The following is a 25,835-nucleotide window of genomic DNA, read 5'->3' as shown; positions in this document are numbered from 1 at the left end:
TAGCTTCACTGTTTTTTCAGTTTTCCAGTATACACTCTGATGTTGTCAGTCAGCTGAGATGTGATCCAAATTGTGCCTCTTTACTGGAGTCAACACCGCTAACACTAGAAGTCAATAGTCACCCAAATCTTGTCTATAGATACAGCCCAGAGCTTCTCGCAGAAGAAGGTCTTTATTAAGGTGGCACAGACTTGTTAGTGTGGTTTAGAGCACAGTAAGACCTACTGTGACCTACAAACATGAAGTTTCACTGTCACTGACTTGTTTTAAAGAAATATGGCTCTTCATAAACGTACTGGTGTTTTGTTGTATTTGTTTATTGTATCCTTTTCTAAAGAATCGTCTGATTTAATCGTTGTGAGATTTACACCGCTGTGATGTACAGTCGTGACGTTCTTCTCCTGAGTGGATCCGCTGAGCTAAAAACAGCTACTAACAGCTCAAACAGCTGTAAACAGGCTCTCTGAGTGCTGAAGTGAGAGGAGAGTTCAGCTATTGTTCTGGAGTGCTCACCGCTTTCAGTGGAGTTTGTTTATCTCACTAATCTCTGTGTGGATTAGTAAAGAGGTGAGGCCAGATTACTCATCAGGCTTTACAGCAGAGAGGTCAGTATATAAAGCTAATAAAGCTGATGAATGACAGGACATGTTTGTTTACATGATTGTAGTGGTAACCGGTCAAGTTGGCTGAGCTAATCTCCACAATCAGCTTAAACCCAGAGCTAAGAGGACATCCAGCAGAATGAACGGATGTTTATTTATTTAGCGTGTGCAGAAGTGAAGCTGCTGCCATCATTCAGTCACTGTCACACTGATCAGTGTCATCAAGTCAGAGACAAAGAGTCTGTTTGAGGGTTTTATCAGGCTTTACACTCACTGACCACTTTATTAGAAACACGCACCTTGTGCTTCCACTCACTGGCCGCTTTATTAGAAATGCCCACCTTGTGCTTCCGCTAACTGGCCACTTTATTAGAAACACCCACCTTGTGCTTCCGCTATCTGGCCACTTTATTAGAAACACGTACCTTGTGCTTCCGCTAACTGGCCACTTTATTAGAAACACCCACCTTGTGCCTCCACTCACTGGCCACTTTATGGTAAACACCCACCTTGTGCTTCCACTAACTGGCCACTTTATTAGAAACACCCACCTTGTGCTTCCACTCACTGGCCACTTTATTAGAAACACCCACCTTGTGCTTCCACTCACTGGCCACTTTATTAGAAACACCCACCTTGTGCTTCCACTAACTGGCCACTTTATTAGAAACACCCACCTTGTGCTTCCACTCACTGGCCACTTTATTAGAAACACCCACCTTGTGCTTCCACTAACTGGCCACTTTATTAGAAACACCCACCTTGTGCTTCCACTAACTGGCCACTTTATTAGAAACACCCACCTTGTGCTTCCACTAACTGGCCACTTTATTAGAAACACCCACCTTGTGCTTCCACTCACTGGCCACTTTATTAGAAACACCCACCTTGTGCTTCCACTCACTGGCCACTTTATGGTAAACACCCACCTTGTGCTTCCTCACTGCCACTTTATTAGAAACACCCACCTTGTGCTTCCACTCACTGGCCACTTTATTAGAAACACCCACCTTGTGCTTCCACTAACTGGCCACTTTATTAAAAACACCCACCTTGTGCTTCCACTAACTGCCACTTTATTAGAAACACCCACCTTGTGCTTCCACTCACTGGCCACTTTATTAGAAACACCCACCTTGTGCTTCCACTAACTGACCACTTTATTAGAAACACCCACCTTGTGCTTCCTCAAACTGACCACTTTATTAGAAACACCTGCCTTGTGTTTCCACTAACTGGCCACTTTATTAGAAACACCTACCTTGTGCTTCCACTAACTGGCCACTTTATTAAAAACACCCACCTTGTGCTTCCACTAACTGGCCACTTTATTAGAAACACCTACCTTGTGCTTCCACTCACTGGCCACTTTATTAAAAACACCCACCTTGTGATTCCACTAACTGGCCACTTTATTAGAAACACCCACATTGTGATTCCACTAACTGACCACTTTATTAGAAACACCCACCTTGTGCTTCCACTAACTGGCCATTTTATTAGAAACACGCACATTGTGCTTCCACTCACTGGCCACTTTATTAGAAACACCAACCTTGTGCTTCCACTAAATGGCCATTTTATTAGAAACACGCACATTGTGCTTCCACTTACTGGCCACTTTATTAGAAACACGCACCTTGTGCTTCCACTAACTGGCCATTTTATTAGAAAGACCTTCCTTGTGCTTCCTCTCACTGGCCACTTTATTAGAAACACCCACCTTGTGCTTCCACTCACTGGCCACTTTATTAGAAACACCCACCTTGTGCTTCCCCAAACTGACCACTTTATTATAAACACCCACCTTGTGCTTCCACTCACTGGCCACTTTATTAGAAACACCCACCTTGTGCTTCCACTCACTGGCCACTTTATGGTAAACACCCACCTTGTGCTTCCACTCACTGGCCACTTTATTAGAAACACCCACCTTGTGTTTCCCCAAACTGACCACTTTATTAGGAACACCTGCCTTGTGCTTCCCCAAACTGACCGCTTTATTAGAAACACCCACCTTGTGTTTCCACTCACTGGCCACTTTATTAGAAACACCCACCTTATAGTTTCATAGGCTACTACATTTTCAAGAAGTAAGCTATATATTTTTCTGACATTCATGCTAATTGGTGGGATGATGGGTTAAACAGGGGAAACTGGCTAAATTTGCCAAGCGTTTAGTACGTGGCTCCGTCGCCTTCTAACCAGCTCCAGCTGTGGTTCCCTGAAGCTACAGAGACCTTAACAGGCTGTTGAGCCCAATTCAGTCATAACAAGACCTCGTATATATTGTAACCAGCAGCATAATTTCAGAGATATTTCACTGTAAGCGTTTGATGGCATGTTTAGTCACGATTCTGCATAATTAACGTTCCCCAGACAGACGAGAACAATCTGGGGCCTCGTTAATGAATTATTAAGGTTTTGCTCAGAGGAGACACCTGTTCTCTCTGTGTTGGATTCCACAGGAGAGCGGCTCTAACCACATTCAGCACATCTGGACGCTGATGTGATGAACGTACAGTTGTAATAATGCATTGTGTTCAGAACAGAGATGTTACTGTAACCTGCTCTCAGTCACGTAACGAGAAAGAGTCGCACGCTTGCACAGCGTCACACTGAGCTCAAACACAACACACTCCGACCGGCACACTGCCAACCAACACACTCCCACCCACAGGTCTCTTTATCTGAGGAGCTTCAGTTCTCCTATTGTTCCTCCTGTGTGAGTCAGAGAGCACACAGTGTTCCACACAAACACAGCCCTGAGGATGACAGTGATGATGACAGTTGTCATGATGGTGATGATAGTGATGACAATAGTAACAAAGTTGGTGAAAGTGATGATGATGCTGATGGTGACAGTGATGATGATTGGGATGATGATAATGATGGTGAAGATGGTGGTGATGATAGTGATGATAATGGTGACGAGGGTGACAGTGATGATGACAAGTGCGATGAAGGTGATGATTGCAATGATGGAAATGAAGGTGGTGATGATGGTGACAGTGATGATGGTGATGACAATGATAATAATGATTGTAATGATGGTAACAGTGATGGTGATGATGGTGAAATTGATGATCATGATGATGAATGTGACAATGATCATGATGATGGTGGTCATGATATCATGCTGTTTCTGCTGATGATGATGGTGGTGGTCAATAATGAGGATGATGGTGAAGATGGTAGTGATAACAATGGTGATGATGGTGATGCTGATGATGGTGTCCATCATGGTGTTGATGCTTATGATTTTTTGATGATGATGTTGATGTAGATGATTGCGGTCATGATGGTGTTGATAACGATGATAGTTATGATGATTATTCTGATGATGATGTGACAGTGATGCTCATGATGATGGTTGATGGTGATAATTGTGGTAATGGTGATGTTGACATTGATGAAATGGTGATGATGATAGTGACATGGTGATGATGGTGATGACGATGGTGACATAATAATGATGAAGTGACGATAATGGTGATAATGATGACGATGACAATAATGATGATGACGATAATGATAATGTTGATGTGATGTTGATGGTGACATAATAATGACAATGATAGTAATGAGGATGATGGTGATGATAATAGTGATAATGATAATGGTGATGGTCATGATGATGGTAACATAATGACGATGATGATGGTGACATAATGACGATGATGATGACGATAATGATGGTAATGAGGACGATGGTGATGATGGTGACATGATAATGATGATGATGACGATGATGACGATCATGATAGTGGTTTTGGTGACAATAATGACGATGATGATGATAATGATGGTAATGAGGACGATGGTGACATAATGACAATGATGATGGTGACGATGAAGATGATGGTGATGATGATGGCGATAATGATGATAGTCATGATGATGGTGACATAATGCTGACGATGATGATGATAATGATGATGGTAATGAGGATGATGGTGATGATGCTGACAATGATGCTGATGATGACGATGATGATAGTGATGATGGTGACATAATAATGACGATGATGATGATGACGATAATCTTGATGGTGATGATGGTGACAAAGATGATGATGATGATGGTGACGATGAAGATGATGGTGATGACAATGAGGATGGTGGTGATGATGGTGACATAATGATGACAATGATGATGTGACATTAAGGGTGATGGTGTTCAGTGATGAGGTCCTGGCACCTCCTCTGTGGGGAAGCCTGAGGCTTCAGTACTCTCATTAGAAAAAGTAGGTCACACGGTGTGTGTGTGTGTGTGTGTGTGTGTGTGTATGTGACAAAGAGAGAGAGAGAGAGAGAGAGAGAGAGAGAGAGTGAGATATGGAGGTAGATACAAATTCACACACCCTGTGCTGGTTGTGGTGATTTGCAGAGAGATGAACACTGTACAGCTGTGACTCTACTACTGAACTCAGAGAGAGAGAGAGAGAGAGAGAGAGAGAGAGAGAGAGAGAGAAAGACAGAGAGTTAGGGGGTTTCTTCACTGTTAGCTACAGATAGAGAGACTGAGATGTGGAAGCGAGAGAGAAAGAAAGACTGAGCAAGGGAAAGAGGGAGAGAAATGAAGAGAAAGAAAAGAACAAAAAGAGCTAAAGACAAATAGAGAGAGAGAGAGAGAGAGAGAGATGGGTGGGAAAAAACAGATAGACAGCAAAAGAGAGAGGGTGAGAGAGGTAGAATGAGAGAGTGAGGGCGAGTGAGATAGAATAAAACAGAGGGAGATACACAGAGTGTGAGAGAGAGAGAGGGCGAGAGAGACAGAATGAAAGAGAGAGAGAGATAGAGTGTGAGAGAGAGGGTGAGAGAGGTAGAATGAGAGAGTGAGGGCAAGTGAGATAGAACAAAAGAGAGGGAGATGCACAGAGTGTGAGAGAGAGAGAGGGCGAGAGAGACAGAATGAAAGAGAGAGAGAGAGTGTATGAGAGAGAGAGGGCGAGAGGTACAGAGAAAGTGAAAGTGGGGTCACTGAGGGATTGTGCATGTGTTTAGTATTCCACTCTAAGCATCCTCTCTCACTCTCGCTCGCTCTCTCTTTCTCTCTCTCTCATGACCGTCGCCATGGTTACAGCACATTCCACACTTCAGTCGTGGCGATTGAGCCGCAGTGTAGACTGACCAATCAGATCGCTCCGTCTGGCCCATTTAAAAAACCCACATGTGAATCCTACAGCGAGCGCTACAGAGGCTTTACATCACTGAACATTAACGTTAATCCGTCTGCAGCAGGGGATTATGGGTACACTTCTGTTACGTTCACTTTCAGAGCTGGGTCTTTCTGGCGAGCGTTATTAATTTTTTTATTTTTGAAAGTGTCTGCCAGCCGCCGCGACCCTGCTGAACTGTCTCTGTGCTTTTTCCTCAGACTGATAATTGAATAGAGGGAAGAAACCCCTGTGGGGGGGGGGTCGGGGGGGTACAGGCAGTGGCTCATTCACTCACTAAAGACCCAGGGAACATAAACCTGTGTTATCTTTCTAATGAGGTTAGTCACGACTGCGAGGTAAACAGTAAACATGTACTAAGTTCATCCTTTGAATAAAGTTCCTGTCATCAGTCAATGACCCATAATGACCTTCACCATATTTCTCTCCTCTCAATGTAAACTGGGTCCTAATCTTGGGTAACGCTTCCGTAATCATCCCCTGACCAATCACAAGGCTGCGTCTCTGGCCCCGCCCACACAGAACAGTTTCAAAGTCGAGCTAAAGCTGACCCAGCATAACCAAAAGCTAACCAGCCAGCCCACCTGTCTGTAGCTGCCTGACGCCGTTCACTCGTTTATCAACACCAACATTGTTCGTTCGTCCATTCCTTCATTCATGCACTGCTTCGTCTGTTCGTCTGTTTCTTTGCATTTTTGTTTTGTCCATCTGTTTGTTCGTCCACCTGTCCGTCTGCATGTCTGTCCGTCCTTTCCTTTGCACATTTCTGCATCCGTCTGTTTGTTCAGCCATTCGTCCGTCTGTCAGTCCATCTGTCTCCACGTCTGTTTGTCCGTGCATTTTTTTATTCAGCTGCTTTACTTAGCCTTATACTTACCAATCTGATGACTAGTAACATACACTAACCAGTACTACCATAGAATAACCACTGCTAACTTATGCCAGCTAGTCTAACCAGTACCACACAGTACTACCATACACTAATCAGTACTAACATACACTAACCAGTGCTAACATAAGCTAACTAGTCTAACCAGTACTAACCAGTACTACTATACACTAATCTGTACTAACACATGCTTACTAGTCTAACCAGTATTAACCAGTACTACTATACACTAATCAGTACTAACACGTGCTAACTAGTCAAACCAGTATTAACCAGTACTACTATACACTAATCAGTACTAACACATGCTTACTAGTCTAACCAGTACTAACCAGTACTACTATACACTAACTAGTGTTAACATAAGCTAACTAGTCTAACCAGTACTAACCAGTACTACTATACACTAATCAGTACTAACACATGCTTACTAGTCTAACCAGTACTAACCAGTACTACTATACACTAACTAGTGTTAACATAAGCTAACTAGTCTAACCAGTACTAACCAGTACTACTATACACTAATCAGTACTAACACATGCTTACTAGTCTAACCAGTACTAACCAGTACTACTATACACTAACTAGTGTTAACATAAGCTAACTAGTCTAACCAGTACTAACCAGTACTACTATACACTAATCAGTACTACCTTATGCTAACTAGTCTAACAAGTACTACTATACACTAACCACTACCAGCATTCACTAACCAGTACTAACTATGCTAACTAATCTGACCAGGACTAAGCAGTACTACTATACACTATATATACCATATAGACCTGATAAACCTGAGTGTGACGCTGCTTTAGAAACCTGTCATATCACACAGTGGATGGAGCTGCAGTAATATAATAATATAATAATAATAATTTTTATTTATACAGCACTTTTCATGCCGGTGGCAGCTCAGAGTGCTTTACACACAGGTGATAAAACATAGTCATACAAGAAATCATCAGTATTAATTTAGAATCAGAAGAAACTGAAACAGATCAAATTAAAAGATAAATAGAGACGTGGAGTTTTAATTAAATGCTGAGTTAAACAGATACGTTTATAGATGCTTCTTAAAAGTGAGCACTGAGCTTGACTGTCTAATAAAAGTAAGACTACAGTCATAACTGCTGTCTGTGATCATTAATATAATCACATTCACTGTGTGTTTATGTGTTTGTGTGTTTTAGGTTTTCTGCGCTCCACCATGCTGCTCTCAACGGAAACCTGGAGCTCATCTCTCTGCTGCTGGAGTCTCAGGCCATGGTGGACATCAGGGACCAGAAAGGTCAGAGCTGAAAAAAAAGCTTCTACTGTTTCATTTAAAAAGCCTCTATAATGTTCATATGATCCACACAGTCACTCTGACAGACTGTAATACACTACAGGAAGTGTAGGGGGCGATATGGCTTCTACTGTTTCATTTAAAAAGCTCTATAATGTTCATATGATCCACACAGTCACTCTGACAGACTGTAATACACTACAGGAAGTGTAGGGGGCGATATGGCTTCTACTGTTTCATTTAAAAAGCCTCTGTAATGTTTATATTGTCCAGTGGAAGGGCCAGGTAGATGTTTCTAATAAAGTGGCCAGTGAGTGGAAGCACAAAGTATGGATTTCTAATAATAATAAAAGTTTGTGTATGTTTGCTGTAGGTATGCGCCCCCTGCACTACGCTGCCTGGCAGGGTAGATCTGAGCCCATGAAGCTGCTGCTGAAGTCCGGCTCCTCTGTCAACGGCCAGTCAGATGAAGGCCAGATTCCCCTGCACCTGGCCGCTCAGCACGGACACTATGATGTGGTGAGTGACTGGTGCTGAAACTAATAGTGAAGTGGACAGTCCGTTAATCAGGTAGTTCAGATAATTTAACTGTCCTGTCCAGACTTCACCCCCAAATGCATTCATTTTTAGCTGCTGTTGGATAAAATCTCATTCAGCCTAATGAGAAACTGTAGAACAGACTCAGTTTATATCACAATACCTACATTTAGAGTCAGTTATTCATTCAGCCTAATGAGAAACTGTAGAACAGACTCAGTTTATATCACAATACCTACATTTAGAGTCGGTTATTCATTTAATCTAATTCAGAGAAAAATTGCTATTGTTGATTTACATTTGTATTTGTATTGAAGTAACACCTGCAGATATGCATTAATACTTGCAGTGCTGCATTAACACCCACAGAGTTGAATAATAAGACGTACAGTGCATTAACTGTAATTATAATCTTTGTTTTTATTAAGGAGTTTTGTGTAGTACAGAACATTGTCAAAGTTTCAAAACATACCATTCATTTCCCAGACTGTACAGTCCACATATGGAAACTAACACACAGCTAACTACAACTAACTACAGCAGTTTAGCTCCACCCATTTAGCCTACAGCAGTTTAGCCCCGCCCATTCAGCCTACAGCAGTTTAGCTCCACCCATTCAGCCTACAGCAGTTTAGCCCCACCCATTTAGCCTACAACAGTTTAGCCCCGCCCATTCAGCCTACAGCAGTTTAGCCCCACCCATTTAGCCTACAGCAGTTTAGCCCCGCTCATTCAGCCTACAGCAGTTTAGCTCCACCCATTCAGCCTACAGCAGTTTAGCCCCACCCATTTAGCCTACAGCAGTTTAGCCCCGCCCATTCAGCCTACAGCAGTTTAGCCCTGCCCATTCAGCCTACAGCAGTTTAGCTCCACCCATTCAGCCTACAGCAGTTTAGCTCCACCCATTCAGCCTACAGCAGTTTAGCCCCACCCATTCGGCCTACAGCAGTTTAGCCCCACCCATTCGGCTACAGCAGTTTACCTCCACCCATTCGGCCTACAGCAGTTTAGCCCCACCCATTCGGCCTACAGCAGTTTAGCCCCGCCCGTTCAGCCTACAGCAGTTTAGCCCCACCCATTTAGCCTACAGCAGTTTAGCCCCACCCATTTAGCCTACAGCAGTTTAGCCCCACCCATTCAGCCTACAGCAGTTTAGCCCCACCCGTTTAGCCTACAGCAGTTTAGCCCCACCCATTCGGCTACAGCAGTTTACCTCCACCCATTCGGCCTACAGCAGTTTAGCCCCACCCATTCGGCCTACAGCAGTTTAGCCCCGCCCATTCAGCCTACAGCAGTTTAGCCCCGCCCGTTCAGCCTACAGCAGTTTAGCCCCACCCATTTAGCCTACAGCAGTTTAGCCCCACCCATTTAGCCTACAGCAGTTTAGCCCCACCCATTCAGCCTACAGCAGTTTAGCCCCGCCCGTTCAGCCTACAGCAGTTTAGCCCCACCCATTCAGCCTACAGCAGTTTAGCCCCGCCCATTCAGCCTACAGCAGCTCTGAGAATTTAGACTTAACAGTTTGTTCTACATTTCAGCCCATACTGCTTTTTGAATGAGGCAACCAATCAGAACAGAGCTCATTTGCATATATCAGTACTAAAGGCACATTAACACAAAAAGCCATTTTAAAGAGAGGTTGGAAAACCATCGTGTAAAAACGTATGACTTTTTTGATAAATATCATCACTCAGGCTGTTTTAAATATAATTTAGAGAGTAAAAAATGCTAGAGGGATGTAGAATATTGGTGCTTTGAGTTCAGGCGAACCTTCATGAAGAGCTGATTGAGCTCATTACTGTGCGCTCTGTCTGAAGGAGCAGATTCATGGCATTGTGATCTGTGTGTGATGAGATTTTAAATGAAGTGTGAGTGCTGTTTCTGAATGGAGCTGTGAGTGACAGGCTGTAGTGTGTGATGGTGTTTCCACCCTGAGGACAGTGTGCTACAGTAATGTGGAGAGGGCAGCGTTCCAAATCAACACTTTCATCATCATCGTCCCTCTGACTGCTGCTTCTGTCTGCAGTAACAGAAATGCTTACTCACAGTGGCCTGAGGAGAGGGGCGCAGCTCGGCGTCCTGCGAGCCTTTAATTCAGGGCTTATAGAGATGGAGGTCTGCACAGTAGGTTAGAGAGAGAAACAGAGTTCAGCCCTTTAAGGCCGACCCACATTTCTGGGAGAAATGATGGTTGATAAAAACCATCATTATTATCATATATTTGTAAATAAAAACACATTGTAAGGCTGTTTTGGGATGTTTGTAAAGACGTTTATAGAGAAGTCTGTCAGGAACATTGATGGGGCTGATTTGTCACTGGAGTGGGTCCTTCAGTAGAGCGCCCTCTGTCTGCCCATATCGCTGTTGTCGGAACAAATGCTCGTATTTTTTTTCAGTTTTTGTCATAATCTAAACAAAATGCCTGTTTTTCTTTACATTGTGTGTAAATTTCATGATGATGGGACCAAAAGAAACAACCAAAATGACTTGGAAAATCCTCAGAAAGTTGGGATGTCTACACTGTCTGGGGAGAGAGCTTCTTTGCAGTCACAGTGACACCTACTGTGGAGTAATGTTGATTTTGAGATCAAAATGGTGTGAAAAACTCAACGCCTCTGACTTTTAAATCATGATTTCAAGCTTTACAGGGCGACTCAGAGCAGCTCACTCACCATATTTTAGCCTGTTTTTATTCTCCATAATGACACTGCTGTCAATTTCATCACAAAAACTTACATAGTGCAGCTTTAACTGCTTTGAACACACGTTAGCCCTGCCTTCACCCTGCTAGCGCTGGTGGTGTTGTGTAACTGGGGAGTCCTGATTGTTGGGTGGAATTGGACACGACTAAATTAGGGAGTGAATTGGAAAAAAAAGTAACCACACCACTACGGTAAAACTTTGCTGTTGGATGGGTCGCAAGTCAACTATGGTCAAATATATCAAATATATCTGTGTATATTTGGTCACAGTGCAGTAACTGAGAGTTGTATGTTCTGTCTGTGTCCAGTCGGAGATGCTGCTGCAGCACCAGTCGAACCCCTGCATCGTGGACAACGCTGGAAAAACCCCGCTGGACCTGGCCTGCGAGTTCGGCCGCGTCGGGGTGAGTTACGGCTCTGAGCGAGCTCACTGACCCGCCCACAGCCTGCAGCATCATCTCTGACTTCAAAAACTCAAAACACCTGTTTACATAACAATACAACACATATACTACAGTACAGGTTACATACTGTCGGCCAGAGGACTGACGGGACTTCACTCCAGCTCCTTTTGGACCATGAACAGCTTTATTTGGGAAAATTTGTTTTGGAGTTAGTCAGTTTTGTAATAACTGCAACAATATATTGTCTCTTTATCTTAATATTTTATGGTATGTTGTGTATTTAGAATAGGATGGAACATATATATAACTTTATTGTCCAGCCAATGCAGAACAATCATCTTTGGGTAATAAATAAACACACAGTGTATCCTAAACATCACTAAACACACACTATGAACAGGAAACACTCATCACTAAAATGTACATCAATACGAATTAATAGTTTGTTGATAACTTTGCATCAAGAACAGAATTTTATTATTTTAACGTCGTAAATATGTAATATAAACATGTAAATAAACTTTATTTTAATAATAATAATTGTTTTTATTTGTATTATTATTATAATTATATATGTATATGATATATAATATTATTGTTAGCATATATTATCATATATTATTATAGTAGTGGTAGTAGAAATAGTAATCATTTTAATAATCATATCGGTTTTTGTTTCTGTTGTTATAATTGTTGTTATTATTGAAATATTATTATTAATATTGAATTTTTATTATAATTTGTAGGTGGTCCAGCTGCTCCTCAGCAGTAATATGTGTGCGGCTCTTCTGGAGCCCAAACCCGGAGACTCCACTGACCCCAACGGGACGAGTCCGCTACATCTCGCCGCAAAAAACGGACACATAGACATCATTAGGTGAGAGAGAGAGAGAGAGAGAGAGAGAGAGAGAGAGCTGAGAATGTAAGCCAATGCAGAAGATCACCATTAAAGGGCCCATATCCCACATTTTTCCTGTTCATCCCCCTTTTCCCCCTGTAGTCCACTCTTGTGTGGGTTTATGTTCCTAAAAGTCATTTTTACGTGACTCGCTTTATCCTATAGAATTTAACAGGCTGTTTTTGTTACTGTACCATTAAGACTGGTTTATGTAAATGAGCTCTGTTCTGATTTCTCTGTACCGACAGCCATGAACAGCACAACATTTAATCATTTTTCACCTCATCTTCCGTGAATGGGGGCAGCTAAACTGCTGTAGGCTGAATGAGCAGTCATATTGCATGTAAGCACCTTCATGGTCGTGACATCACAGCCATGATGCAGTCAAACACAGGCTGTTCTTGCAGATTAGTTTCCATATTTGGACTGAGGAGTGAACCGAAACTTTAAGCGTGTTCATGTACTACACCAAACACCTCTGTTTACAAAAGCGAGGGAGTTATGAGGAATTCAATTTTCTGTGATATGGGCACTTTAATCGCAGTTAATCTGGGCTCAGGGGCAGATCAGGCCCGGCGCGTTGATGGAGAGAGTGGGAGTGGATTGTGATGGTATTTTTAGCAGTCGGTACGAGGCTCTGTGAGAGTGTACTGAGACAGGCGAGATCTCCCAGCAAGCTTTGCACCTCTTTAGGAGTGGGCAGCGGTGTTTTGTCTCTGGCAGCACGCCAGCAAACCTGGAGCTCAGGTGTTCGCACACAAACACGCGGATGCAGTATGAACTGAAAGTTTGGAATCTGCACTGTCAGCACAGTTTCTGCCTGTTTAGTGAGAGACGAGTCAGAAACAATGAAGCTGGCTTGACAAACTTTTACTGTTCTTCTAATGAACCCCTTAAAATCTCAGTCTTACTTTCACACTAAGGCTTGGTATTCAGTAACCACAGGGACTTCAGTACAAACTGGCTGAGCTGTTTAGGTTATAGAAGTGTGTAATGAAACCTCGGGGCCGCCGGGGGGGATAATGTTATTAATGTTTTCATGGGTCACGGTTTTACAAGATAGAACTACAAAAGCTTGTGCTTTTATGGCCGATCGCACGAACGGTTTTGTGTTCAAACATGACTTTGAATGGCAGAATGTTGAGGAAGTTCAGATCCCTCACACTGCCCCTCATAGACAAGCTGTGTCCCAATTCAGGGGCTGGATCCTTCGAAGGATGCGGTCTATGAAGGCGTGCCCTTTGAAGGCTACTTAGACCTGCGAAGGCTGAACTGAAATGAGACGGTCTGCTCTACGGCGGATTTCCTGTTTACATCACAGCACCGCTGTTCCCGCCCTTATCGCTGCGTCACGTACCGCCGCTCCTGTCACGTCCTTTTAAAGTTCTTTAAAGACGGAGAAACTTTGAGTTTAGTTTTTTATTTTTTCATTTATGAGAGCTGGAGATGCTTCTCTCTGTCGGCTCTTTGCTCCCTAAAACAAAACGAAACGTTAGCGTGAGTTTAGCTTCAGACCACATTGGTTTAACATCTGTATCTTTAGCTATTCAACTCAGTTTAAACCCAATACTTAGGTGTAAAAGTGAACCCTTCAGTCACTGTTGGCTCCTCTGCTGATGCCGCCATGTTCTCAAATCCTTGCTGGCACACAGTGAATGCTGGCTGGTGAAAGGATCCACCCATTGGATCCTTTGTTGCCATGGAAAAGAAGGACACGTTTCTCTGCCTCATATGTAGGAGCCTTCACAGTTTTACAGTCCGCACCGTTGTGACGCAGTCAGCTTTCAAATGCAGCCTCCGAAGGATGCAGCCCCTGAATTGGGACACAGCTATAGACTCACATACATACTTGCACATATATATAAATAAACACAAACATATTAGCAACCACCTGGGAGACCATAGCAACGGCTTTGTCAAGCTGACTTAAAGTTCATTCACAGACTTTCTGCTTGTAGTTAACATAAAAATTACAGCATCATTTTGTTGTTGCTGGTGACAGCAGTAAACGGTGGGGGGTGGGGGTCTAGAGGGAGGCTGGGCGCTGATCATAATAGCTCTGGAATGAGTTTGAGGGTACAGTCTGTCTGATTTACTGCTACTGGATTTACTGCCTGTCTGAACGCACAGAGAGGAAGCAGGAGGTGACCTCTAGATGCTCCTCTGTTCTCCTGCTGGGCAATCAGGGAGATCGTCAGAAACATTACACACCGTGTAGGTTTGGCTGACAAACTGCAAATACTCACTGGCCACGTTACTGGAAACACCTAGACTACATTACTCACTCTGGCCACTTTATTAGAAATACTTAGACTACATTATCCCCACTGGCCACTTTATTAGAAACACCTCGACTGCATTACATTCACTGGCCACTTTATTAGAAACACCTAGATTGCATTACATTCACTGGTCACTTTATGAGAAATACCTAGGCTGCACTACACCCAGCTGGCCACTTTATCAGAAACACCTAAACTGTGTTACACCCACTGGTCACTTTATTAAAAATACCTAGACTTTATTATCCCACATTGGCCACTTTATTAGAAACACCGAGACTACATTACACCCACTGGCCACTTTATTGGAAACACTTCCTCCCTTATCTAAGGACTGGTTTCTAACAAAGTGCCCAGTGGGGGGAGCTATAAGAGGAGTTTCCAATAAAGAGGCCAGTGTGTGGAGCTACATGGGAGGGTTTTTCTAATAGAGTGAAACGTAGCTGAGGGATGGGAAATGTAGGAGCTCTGATCCTGTTTGAGTAGCGCTGCTTCAATTAACACCCTGGTCACATGACCTGCTGTGAAACTTCTTCAACAGCTCTGTGACAGAAAAGCCTCACACACACCTCTTATCTGCCTCTCCACAGCAGTGTGTGTGTGTGTGTGTGTGTGTGTGTGTGTGTGTGTGTGTAACAGCCTAGAATAGAAAACAGTGGAACGGCTGTTAAAAAAAGCTCAGAATAGAGAACAATGTTCAAGAAGGATGAAGAAATTGCAGTGTTCAGTGGAGAAGCCTCAAATTTAAACGCCCTGTCTGTGCAGGCATTCATAATGTAGCCGAGAAGTGTTGGAAACGTTTACCTCACCATTTTGAGGAATTCCACAGATTTTTAAACATATCTGAATAACTCAGTGTGTGAGATGTAAATAGAGTGATTCAGAGGTTTGGTGTGAAACGGTTCAGATGTCTTTACAGTGGTGGTGATAGGAACCAGGGGTCGCCATGACTACAACACAAATATAGACATTTTATTTACTATCCAGAACCACCAGTGAACCTACACGAGTCTTCTGAGTTTATATGGAATGTTGATGATGGAAAATAGTGGAAAATCTGAAATAATAAGTTTTCTTTGGGGACTATTTTGCCTAACAGCGCCCTGCATGTATCCCTCCACCATGAATGGAGTTTAAGTTCTCTAAACTATCATAAAACAGTGTCTCAGTCATCAGGCAGTGAATTCATCACCATTTCATGTAGGAACTTTCTGTGAGGGAGCTTTTAGAGGTGGACGTCTGGTTCCTATCACCACCACTGTGAACAGTTCTGAATTTCTGAATGACATCTCAGCCATTTAATTATGCAGGAATTTTGGTGGAATTCCCCCTTAGGGTGAGGGTTAAGGTCATGTGTGACCGTGTGGTGGGATGAACAGTGCTGGGAGCTGCAGGTCAGTGATCGGGGTCAGAAACAGTAAAGATCAATACAGATAACCATTACAGCCGACAGCGTGCAGCCAGTGCATGTGATCCTATAAACACGGCCAAGAATCTCCACACTGACTTTAACCCTTTCATAGCCAGCAGCTAACCTCAGTTTGATGATGAGAAGATTCCCCAAAATGTGCACTGACTGGTCTGAAGTGATGACATTTTGTGCACTTATATCTTTGAATGTCTGCCAGTGTACATTAGAATTTAATTTTGGATTATGTATAATTTTATTACTTTAACTAACAATTGCATTTTGATTTTCTGTTGTTTTTTTAGTGAAAGAGACTAAAGTTAAAGGGAAATACGCACTTTTTTCAAAGTTTCTAAATAATTAATTGGCTAAGATGAGTGGTTTGGTGTGAAACGCTCTGTTCTAGAGAAACTTCCCGAGTCAGAACTGTTCACAGTGGTGCTGATAGGAACCAGACGTCCACCTCTAAAAGCTCCCTCACAGAAAGTTACTACATGAAATGGTTATGAATTCACTGCCTGATGACTGAGACATCTGTGGCGTTTTAAAAAATGATGGTTTTTCAAGGGTTCTTTAGGAAAGGGAATGGTTCTATTTAGAACCATGGGTTCTATATAGGACCATTCAGTGCTAAAATGGTTCTTCGCATGGTGAAATGTTCTTCAGATTGATTGAGAATGTGTTGTATATGGTTTTATACAGCACCTTTTTGAAAATGGTCCTCTATAGCACAAGAAAAACAGTAGCAGAACACTTTTTAATGCTATTTAGAACCATATACAGCATATTGTCTCATTTCAGCATAAAATGGTTCTATATACAGTCTTAAAAAAGATTGTATGTAATAATAAAAATTAGTAAAATGTCATATGTGTCTTATATATATATCACTACTATCAGGATAAAACCTTGTATCTCCATTTTTGGTGTTTTTCAGTTTTTTGACATAATTTGAAAATACCTGTTACCCTTTACATTGTGTCCAAAATGACTTGGAAAGACGTCTGGTTCCATTGACATACATTAAAAGTAAAGAAGGTTTTTTCTTCTCCTGTAAAATCATTATTTTGTAGATGCAAGGTTGTGCTCCGACAACAGTGATATATATATATATGTAAATGCTCCAAGATCACATTAACTTACATTGAAAGTTAAAAACAGCAATGATTGCATAGTTAGTTAGTAGTTACTTATGTATATGTAATAGTAATGTATCCCATGTGTATTATATATGCAAATAACCATATGTAATATGTCCCTTACGTATTATATATATTTAAGTACCTATATGTAATATTAAAGTGACGTATGTACTATAATCATCGCTGCTCCAAAATAGTAACTTTATAGGAGCAGACGAAAATAACTTTCAATATAAGTTAATGTGATTTTGGGGCATTTCTATTGGTCGATTCATCATGAAATTTTCACACAATGTAGAACAGCTTTATAAGTTTCAGTAAGTTAAAAGAACTTTAGAAAGTCAGGAGTGTTTTGTTGCTCCTGTAGGTTAAAACTGTAATTCAGTCTTGAACTTTCTGTCCTGAAAGTGTAGAAAGACGAACACGCGCCTGTGCCCAGGCAGCGCCCGGCTCTAATTAGAGTTAAAAATGGGCCGTGTGAATCCACAGGTTACAGCAGCGGAGAAAGGGCTGGTAATTATATCATTAATCCAATAGCACCAGCGGCAGTCGCACTGAGACTCGCTCAGATGGATTGATTTATAGAGGAAATATGAAACCGAGCGCTGACCCTGATCAGGACCGCTTTATCGGAGCAGTGAGGTCATTAAAGTTCAGCTCCAGCTCTGATTAGCTCAGATGGATGTGCTCATTAGCAGCCAGAAAGAGTTTTAGTAAAAAAGAGAGCAGGAGGAAAAGGCTCACTGGTCTAAATCAGTGGTGTTCTGACTGTGGGTCGCGACCAACTGGAGGGTCACAGTGTGGGGCGAAATGCTTGGAGTGGACTGTTCCTAAAGGGCCCAGCGCAAAACCCTGAAAAACAGCCCAGCTCATTATCCCTCCTCCACCAAACTGTACTGTTGGCTCTGCCTTCCGGTAGGTAACGTTCTCCTGGCGTCCACCAAACCCAGATTCATCATCAGACTGACAGATAGAGAAGCTGCTTCATCACTCCAGAGAACACGGTTCCACTGATCCAGAGTCCAGCAGACGACGCTTGGCGACGCACATAGTGATCTTAGGCTTGTGTGCAGCTGCTCAGTCATGGAAACACATTTCTGATGCTCAGTTATTGTGCTTATGTTGCTTCTGGCTGAGCTATTGTTGCACCTAATAATAAGAAGTTTCATTTATATAGCAAATTTCTCAGAAAATCATTTTACACAAAAAAATAAAAATTAGAAATTTAGAGTAAAGGAAAGCACTGAGAAACAGGTCGGTTTTGAGCTGTGTCTTAAAGCTTGAGAGATCATGGAGACTCTTACAGTTGTCCAGGGCAGAAATTTCACAAACTGACTTTATGAAATGAAACGAACCTTTAGCCATCTGTGTTTGAACACATTGGAATTAGACCTCCGCACTTAACTCATCCGTGCAGTGAAACACCACATACACACTAGTGAACACACACACTAGGGGGCCGTGAGCACACTTGCCCGGAGCGGTGGGCAGCCCTATCCACAGCACCCGCGGGAGCAGTTGGGGGTTAGGTGCTCAAGGGCACTTCAGTCACGTACTGTCAGCTGAGGGGATCAAACCAGCGACCTTCTGGTCACAAGGCTGGCTCCCTAACCTCCAGCCCACCCTGTTTAAAGTCTCTGAGCTCTTCAGTACGACCCTCTACTGCCAGTGTTTGTCTACGGAGACTTCAAGACTGTGTTTGATTTCATACGCCTGTCAGTAATAGGTGTGGCCGAAACACTTGAACTCTGTAATTAGAAGGGGTTTGTTTTGGCCACATTGCGTATAATGAAATTTGTTAATGTTTTTGTGATGAAGGTAAGAGCTGAATAAATTCTAAACACAAAACAGAAAAGTGCTGTATTATTTTAACGTATTTCTGTTCTACGGTCTCACTGAGTACAGTGTAGATATAGTGCTTCATTCTTTTTCTACTGCATTCGCTAAGTGAAAGAAAAGAACACTGAATTAGATTGAAAGCTTAAGGGTTTGAGGACTTTTAGACGAGTGGGTGGGTCTCAGGAGAGACGCTACCTCTACGTGTGGGCCCTGGTGTGAAAATATCTGGGACCCTCTGCTGTATATCACTGTATCAGTAATATGATTATGTAACACTGGCGCATGATTTCAGCAGCTAATCCTGTAGAGAGTCAGTGAGGCTGAGGCAGGCTGGAGTTTCTCTCTCAGTGTCAGTGATGTGTCCCACCTGTGCAGCTCTAATTCAATTCACTGTGTTCTCAGGGGATTCTGGGCTGGAATAGACAGCTGCCTGCAGAAGTGATTCTGGAGGGCGTGGGTGGAGCTTTAAACCCCTTTAATTCAGTTATTAGTCTCAAAAACAAATTATTCAGTCACTGCTCGATTGTTTGTAGACTAATATCTCTTACTATAGAACATAGGGCGTTTAATGAGTGCTTATAGTCTAGTATCTCCTATTCTAACGTATACACACATTTACTAAGGTTGTTTATGGACTGATATCTCATATTCTTACATATAAGAGCGTTTGTTGAGGTTGTTTATGGACTAATATCTCCTATTCTGATGTAAAAGAGCATTTATTAAGGTTGTTTATGGACTGATATCTCACATTCTAGCATATAGGAGCATTTATTGAGGTCGTTCATGGACTAATATCTCCTATTCTTACATATAAGAGCGTTTGTTGAGGTTGTTTATGGACTAATATCTCCTATTCTAATGTAAAAGAGCATTTATTAAGGTTGTTTATGGACTAATATCTCCTATTATAGGGTATAAGAGTGTTATTGAGGTTGTTTATGGAGTAATATCTCCTGACGTAAAATAGCATTTATTAAGGTTGTTTATGGACTAATATCTCCTGTTCTAGCATATAAGAGGGCTTAGTGAGGTTGTTCATGCACTAATATTGCCTATTCTAGCATATAAGTGCATTTACTGAGGTCGCTTATGGACGAATATCTCCTATTCTAGTGTATTAGAGCATTTATTAAGGTTGTTTATGGAGTAATATCTCCTATTCTAGTGTATAAGACTGTTTGTTGAGGTCATTTATGGACTAATATCTCCTATTCTTACATATAAGAACGTTTGTTGAGGTTGTTTATGGACTAATATTGCCTATTCTAACATAAAAGAGCGTTTACTGAGGTCGCTTATGGACTAATATCTCTTATTCCAGTGTATAAGAACGTTTATTGAGGTCATTTATGGACTAGTATCTCCTATTATAGCGTATAAGAGTGTTTATTAAGATTGTTTCTGGACTAATGTTGCCTAATAATCTCTCTCTAATCTCTGTAGGCTGCTGATTCAGGCAGGCATCGATATCAACAGGCAGACGAAAGCTGGCACTGCCCTCCATGAGGCGGCACTGTGTGGCAAAACAGACGTGGTGCGCCTCCTGCTGGACGTAAGTATATCTGCACCTAAGATAAAAACAAACAAGGGCAGACAGAGAGGATATATGGCTGAATCTGACGATCCTGAGAAATGCAACTTTTATTAGAAAAGGCATCTTTAGCCTTGTTTCTGTGCTGATTTAAAGTGCTTAGACAGGCCAGAACAGCCCATAATATTTCAGACGGAGACAGCTGCACTGCCTTCATCTGTCTCACCCACTCAGAGCGATCAGATCAGACTGGAAGGAGGCGAGTGAGCGAGCAGGGAGTCTGCAGAGGATAGAGCAAAACCGAAGACACACAGTCTCTCAGAGGCATTTCAGCCTGCGGTGATCAGCAGCTTTACTGCTTCAGTCAAAACATTGCCTCGTTCTTATATGTGACATAAGAAGTATGTTTCGGTGTGATTTAAAGGGCCCGTATAGTGGAAAAACTAGTTTTCCTTGGTTTTAAATTACGAGTTTGATGTAGGATGTAAACAATCTAAGCAGCAAAAGAGCCCTTCTGTTGTGATGTCACAGCCATATACATGTTTATATATATGAAATTTACACATATTTACATGGAGAGGCCTAGGGTTTATTTTTTGTTTAGTTCAGTTGTTTATATATATATATATATATATATATATATATATATATATATATATATATATCGATGGATATATATATTTCTGTTGTGACGTCACAGTCATGAATATATTTATGTATGACATATTTTCCGTTTACAAAGGGGGGCTGAAATGTATTTTTAGTTTGTTTCAGTCAAACATAACACTTTGTTCCCTGTTTCAGTCCCGATTGCCCAGTGTCATTTATGGGCTAATATCTCTAATTCTGGTGTATAGAAGCATTTATTGAGGTCGTTTATGGATTAATGTCTCCTATTCTAGCATATAGGAGTGTTTAATTGAAGTCATTTATGGACTAATATCTCCTATTCTAGTGTATAGGAGTGTTTAATTGAAGTTGTTTATGGACTAATATCCATTAGAGACTAGTATCCAGTGTTACGTTTAGTCAGAATGTAACACTTTGTTCCATGTTTCAGCCCAGATTGCCCAGTGTTTTTTGAGATCATTTATGGGCTAATATCTCTTATTCTACTGTACAGAAGCATTTATTGTGGTCGTTTATGTACTAATATCTCCTATTCTAGAGTGTATGAGTGTATAATTGGGGTTATTTATGGACTAATATTTCCTATTCTAGTGCATAGGAGCACTTAAGGAGGTTGTTTATAGACTAATATCTCCTATTCTGGTGTACAAATTGTTTATTGAGGAGGTTTATGGACAAATATCTCCTATTCTAGCATATAGGAGTGTTTAATTGAAGTCGTTTATGGACTAATATCTCTTATTCTAATGTATAGGAGTGTTTAAATATAAGTTGTTTATTGACTAATATCTCCTATTCTAGCATATAGGAGCCTTTATTGAGTTTAGTTATGGACTAATATGTCCTATTCTAACGTATGGGAGTATTAAATTGAAGTTGTATCTCCTAGTGTATAGGAGTATTTGTTGAGGTTGTTTATAGACTAATGTCTCCTATTCTAGTGTATAGGAGTGTTTGTTCAGGTCGTTTATGGACTAATATCTCCTATTCCAGTGTATAGGAGTGTTTGTTGAGGTCGTTTATGGACTAATATCTCCTATTCCAGTGTATAGGAGTGTTTGTTGAGGTCGTTTATGGACTAATATCTCCTGTTCTAGTGTATAGGAGTGTTTGTTGAGGTCGTTTATGGACTAATATCTCCTATTCCAGTGTATAGGAGTGTTTGTCGAGGTCGTTTATGGACTAATATCTTCTATTCTAGTGTATAGGAGTGTTTGTTGAGGTCGTTTATGGACGAATATCTCCTATTCCAGTGTATAGGAGTGTTTGTTGAGGTCATTTATGGACTAATATCTCCTATTCTAGTGTATAGGAGTGTTTGTTGAGGTCGTTTATGGACTAATATCTCCTATTCTAGTGTATAGGAGTGTTTGTTGAGGTCGTTTATGGATTAATATCTCCTATTCTAGTGTATAGGAGTGTTTGTTGAGGTCGTTTATGGACTAATATCTCCTATTCTAGTGTATAGGAATGTTTGTTGAGGTCGTTTATGGACTAATATCTCCTGTTCTAGTGTATAGGAGTGTTTGTTGAGGTCGTTTATGGACTAATATCTCCTATTCCAGTGTATAGGAATGTTTGTTGAGGTCGTTTATGGACTAATATCTCCTGTTCTAGTGTATAGCAGTGTTCACCCATCCCTGTGTAAAAAGTGAAGCACAGGGGAAGAGTAAATACAAGAAAGCTGGAGGATATGAGCCCTTTAATGATCTGACTGCGTACCTGTTATGGAGCCATGGTAGGAAACGTTGTGCCTTTTTTCACCTTTGATCTTTCGGTCTTCTGCAGAGCGGCATCAATGCGACAGTGAGGAACACGTACAGCCAGACTGCGCTGGACATCGTCTACCAGTTCACAGCCACACAGGCCAGCAAGGAGATCAAACAGATGCTGAGAGGTACAGAGAGAAAAGAGCGTCTGTCTCTACTGCTCTGTCTCTTATTGAGTCAATACATATTACATATAGAAACTCACACATACATAATACATACAGGAAATAATATTATTACATATAGAAACTCACACATACATAATACATACAGGAAATAATATTATTACATATAGAAACTCACACATACATAATACATACAGGAAATAATATTATCACATATAGGTAATTAAACATACATAATACATACAGGAAATAATATTATCACATATAGATAATTAAACATACATAATACATACAGGAAATAATATTATCACATATAGAAACCCACACATACATAATACATATGGGAAATAATATTATCACATATAGATAATTAAACATAAATAATACATACAGGAAATAATATTATCATATAGGTAATTAAACATACATAATACATACAGGAAATAATATTATCACATATAGGTAATTAAACATACATAATATATATGGGAAATAATATTATCACATATAGGTAATTAAACATACATAATACATACAGGAAATAATATTATCACATATAGATAATTAAACATAAATAATACATACAGGAAATAATATTATCACATATAGGTAATTAAACATACATAATACATACAGGAAATAATATAATCACATATAGGTAATTAAACATACATAATACATACAGGAAATAATATTATCACATATAGAAACTCACACATAAATAATACATACAGGAAATAATATTATCACATATAGGTAATTAAACATACATAATACATACAGGAAATGATATTATCACATATAGGTAATTAAACATACATAATACATACAGGAAATAATATTATCACATATAGAAACTCACACATACATAATACATATGGGAAATAATATTATCACATATAGATAATTAAACATAAATAATACATACAGGAAATAATATTATCATATAGGTAATTAAACATACATAATACATACAGGAAATAATATTATCACATATAGGTAATTAAACATACATAATATATATGGGAAATAATATTATCACATATAGGTAATTAAACATACATAATACATACAGGAAATAATATTATCACATATAGAAACTCACACATAAATAATACATACAGGACATAATATTATCACATATAGGTAATTAAACATAAATAATACATATGGCAAATAATATTATCACATATAGGTAATTAAACATATATAATACATACGGGAAATAATATTGTCACATATAGGTAATTAAACATAAATAATACATATGGCAAATAATATTATCACATATAGGTAATTAAACATATATAATACATACTGGAAATAATATTGTCACATATAGGTACCTAAACATATAATACATATAGGAAATAATATTATCATATTGGTAATTAAACATAAATAATACATATGGCAAATAATATTATCACATATAGGTAATTAAACATAAATAATACATACAGGAAATAATATAATCACATATATGTAATTAAACATATGTAATACATACAGGAAATAATATTATCATATTGGTAATTAAACATAAATAATACATATGGCAAATAATATTATCACATATAGGTAATTAAACATATATAATACATACAGGAAATAATATTGTCACATATAGGTACCTAAACATACATAATACATACAGGAAATAATATTATCACATATAGGTAATTAAACATAAATAATACATACAAAAAATATTATTACATATAGGTACTTACATGTATATAATACTTACAAGAAATAATATTGTTACATATGAGAACTTAAATATTTACAATATGTATGGGAAATAATATTATCACATATAGGTACTTATACATATATACATATATTACATATGGAAAATGGAAAATTATAACATAGGTACTTACATGTATATATCACATATGGGAAATATTATCATTATATATGGATACTTACACATATATAATATATTCGAAATGTCATTATTAAATGTAAGTATTTACATATATAAAACATAAAGAAAACATTATTATATATAGCTAATACCTATTATATGACCCCATGTCCTTAAAAGATATGAAAACAAACCTCTGTGTGTGGTGTGGACAGTACCTCTGATTTACAAGGCTGTGTTTGTGTGTTTGTTCGTGTGCAGACGCGTCGGCCGCCCTGCAGGTCAGGGCTCTGAAGGATTATTGCAACAACTACGACCTGACCAGCCTCAACATCAAAGCAGGAGATGTCATCACAGTAAGTCCCCGTCAGTTCAGTTTCTGCAGCGGTCAGTCCCCCGGAGCAGGACTGTGGGGGCAGTAATGCAGCACTGAGGGTCACAGAGAAATGTTTAACACTTACATCACCCACCTGGCTGCGGTGACATTAAAGTGGCTGTGTTTACATGTAAAGACTTGTTCTGAGACACATAAGCTGGACGTCCGTCCCACCGCCGTCTTTTAAAGATCAGAGCATAAACTTCGTCTCCTCTGCAGACCAGTTTCTGCTCCGCCATGTTGAACGGTATAAACTCTCACTATGACGCGACGAACATGATCAGAACGGACTTAAACTTTCCGATAGGGAATGTAATCAGATACAGGCGTTTACACGGATATTATTCTTCTATTTAAT

At 40.2% G+C, this 25,835-nt stretch overlaps 1 protein-coding gene across 1 annotated transcript in view; it reads left to right on the top strand.

Moving 5' to 3' along the window:
- Positions 1-25,835, top strand: part of caskin1 (CASK interacting protein 1) — a 161,714-nt gene that overhangs the window by 94,074 nt on the left and 41,805 nt on the right. Inside the window, exons 3-9 of the mRNA XM_036589531.1 lie at positions 7,864-7,961; positions 8,332-8,477; positions 11,506-11,601; positions 12,348-12,478; positions 20,617-20,725; positions 23,123-23,231; positions 25,363-25,457. Of these exons, the coding sequence (XP_036445424.1) occupies positions 7,864-7,961; positions 8,332-8,477; positions 11,506-11,601; positions 12,348-12,478; positions 20,617-20,725; positions 23,123-23,231; positions 25,363-25,457 (784 nt within the window). The remainder of the gene's footprint in view (positions 1-7,863; positions 7,962-8,331; positions 8,478-11,505; positions 11,602-12,347; positions 12,479-20,616; positions 20,726-23,122; positions 23,232-25,362; positions 25,458-25,835) is intronic.

This window comes from Colossoma macropomum, unplaced genomic scaffold (genome assembly GCF_904425465.1).
Source record: "Colossoma macropomum unplaced genomic scaffold, Colossoma_macropomum, whole genome shotgun sequence".
Classification (NCBI taxonomy): Eukaryota; Metazoa; Chordata; class Actinopteri; order Characiformes; family Serrasalmidae; genus Colossoma; species Colossoma macropomum.
Note: the sequence above shows the minus strand (reverse complement) of the source record. Positions and strands in the feature narration are given on the sequence as shown.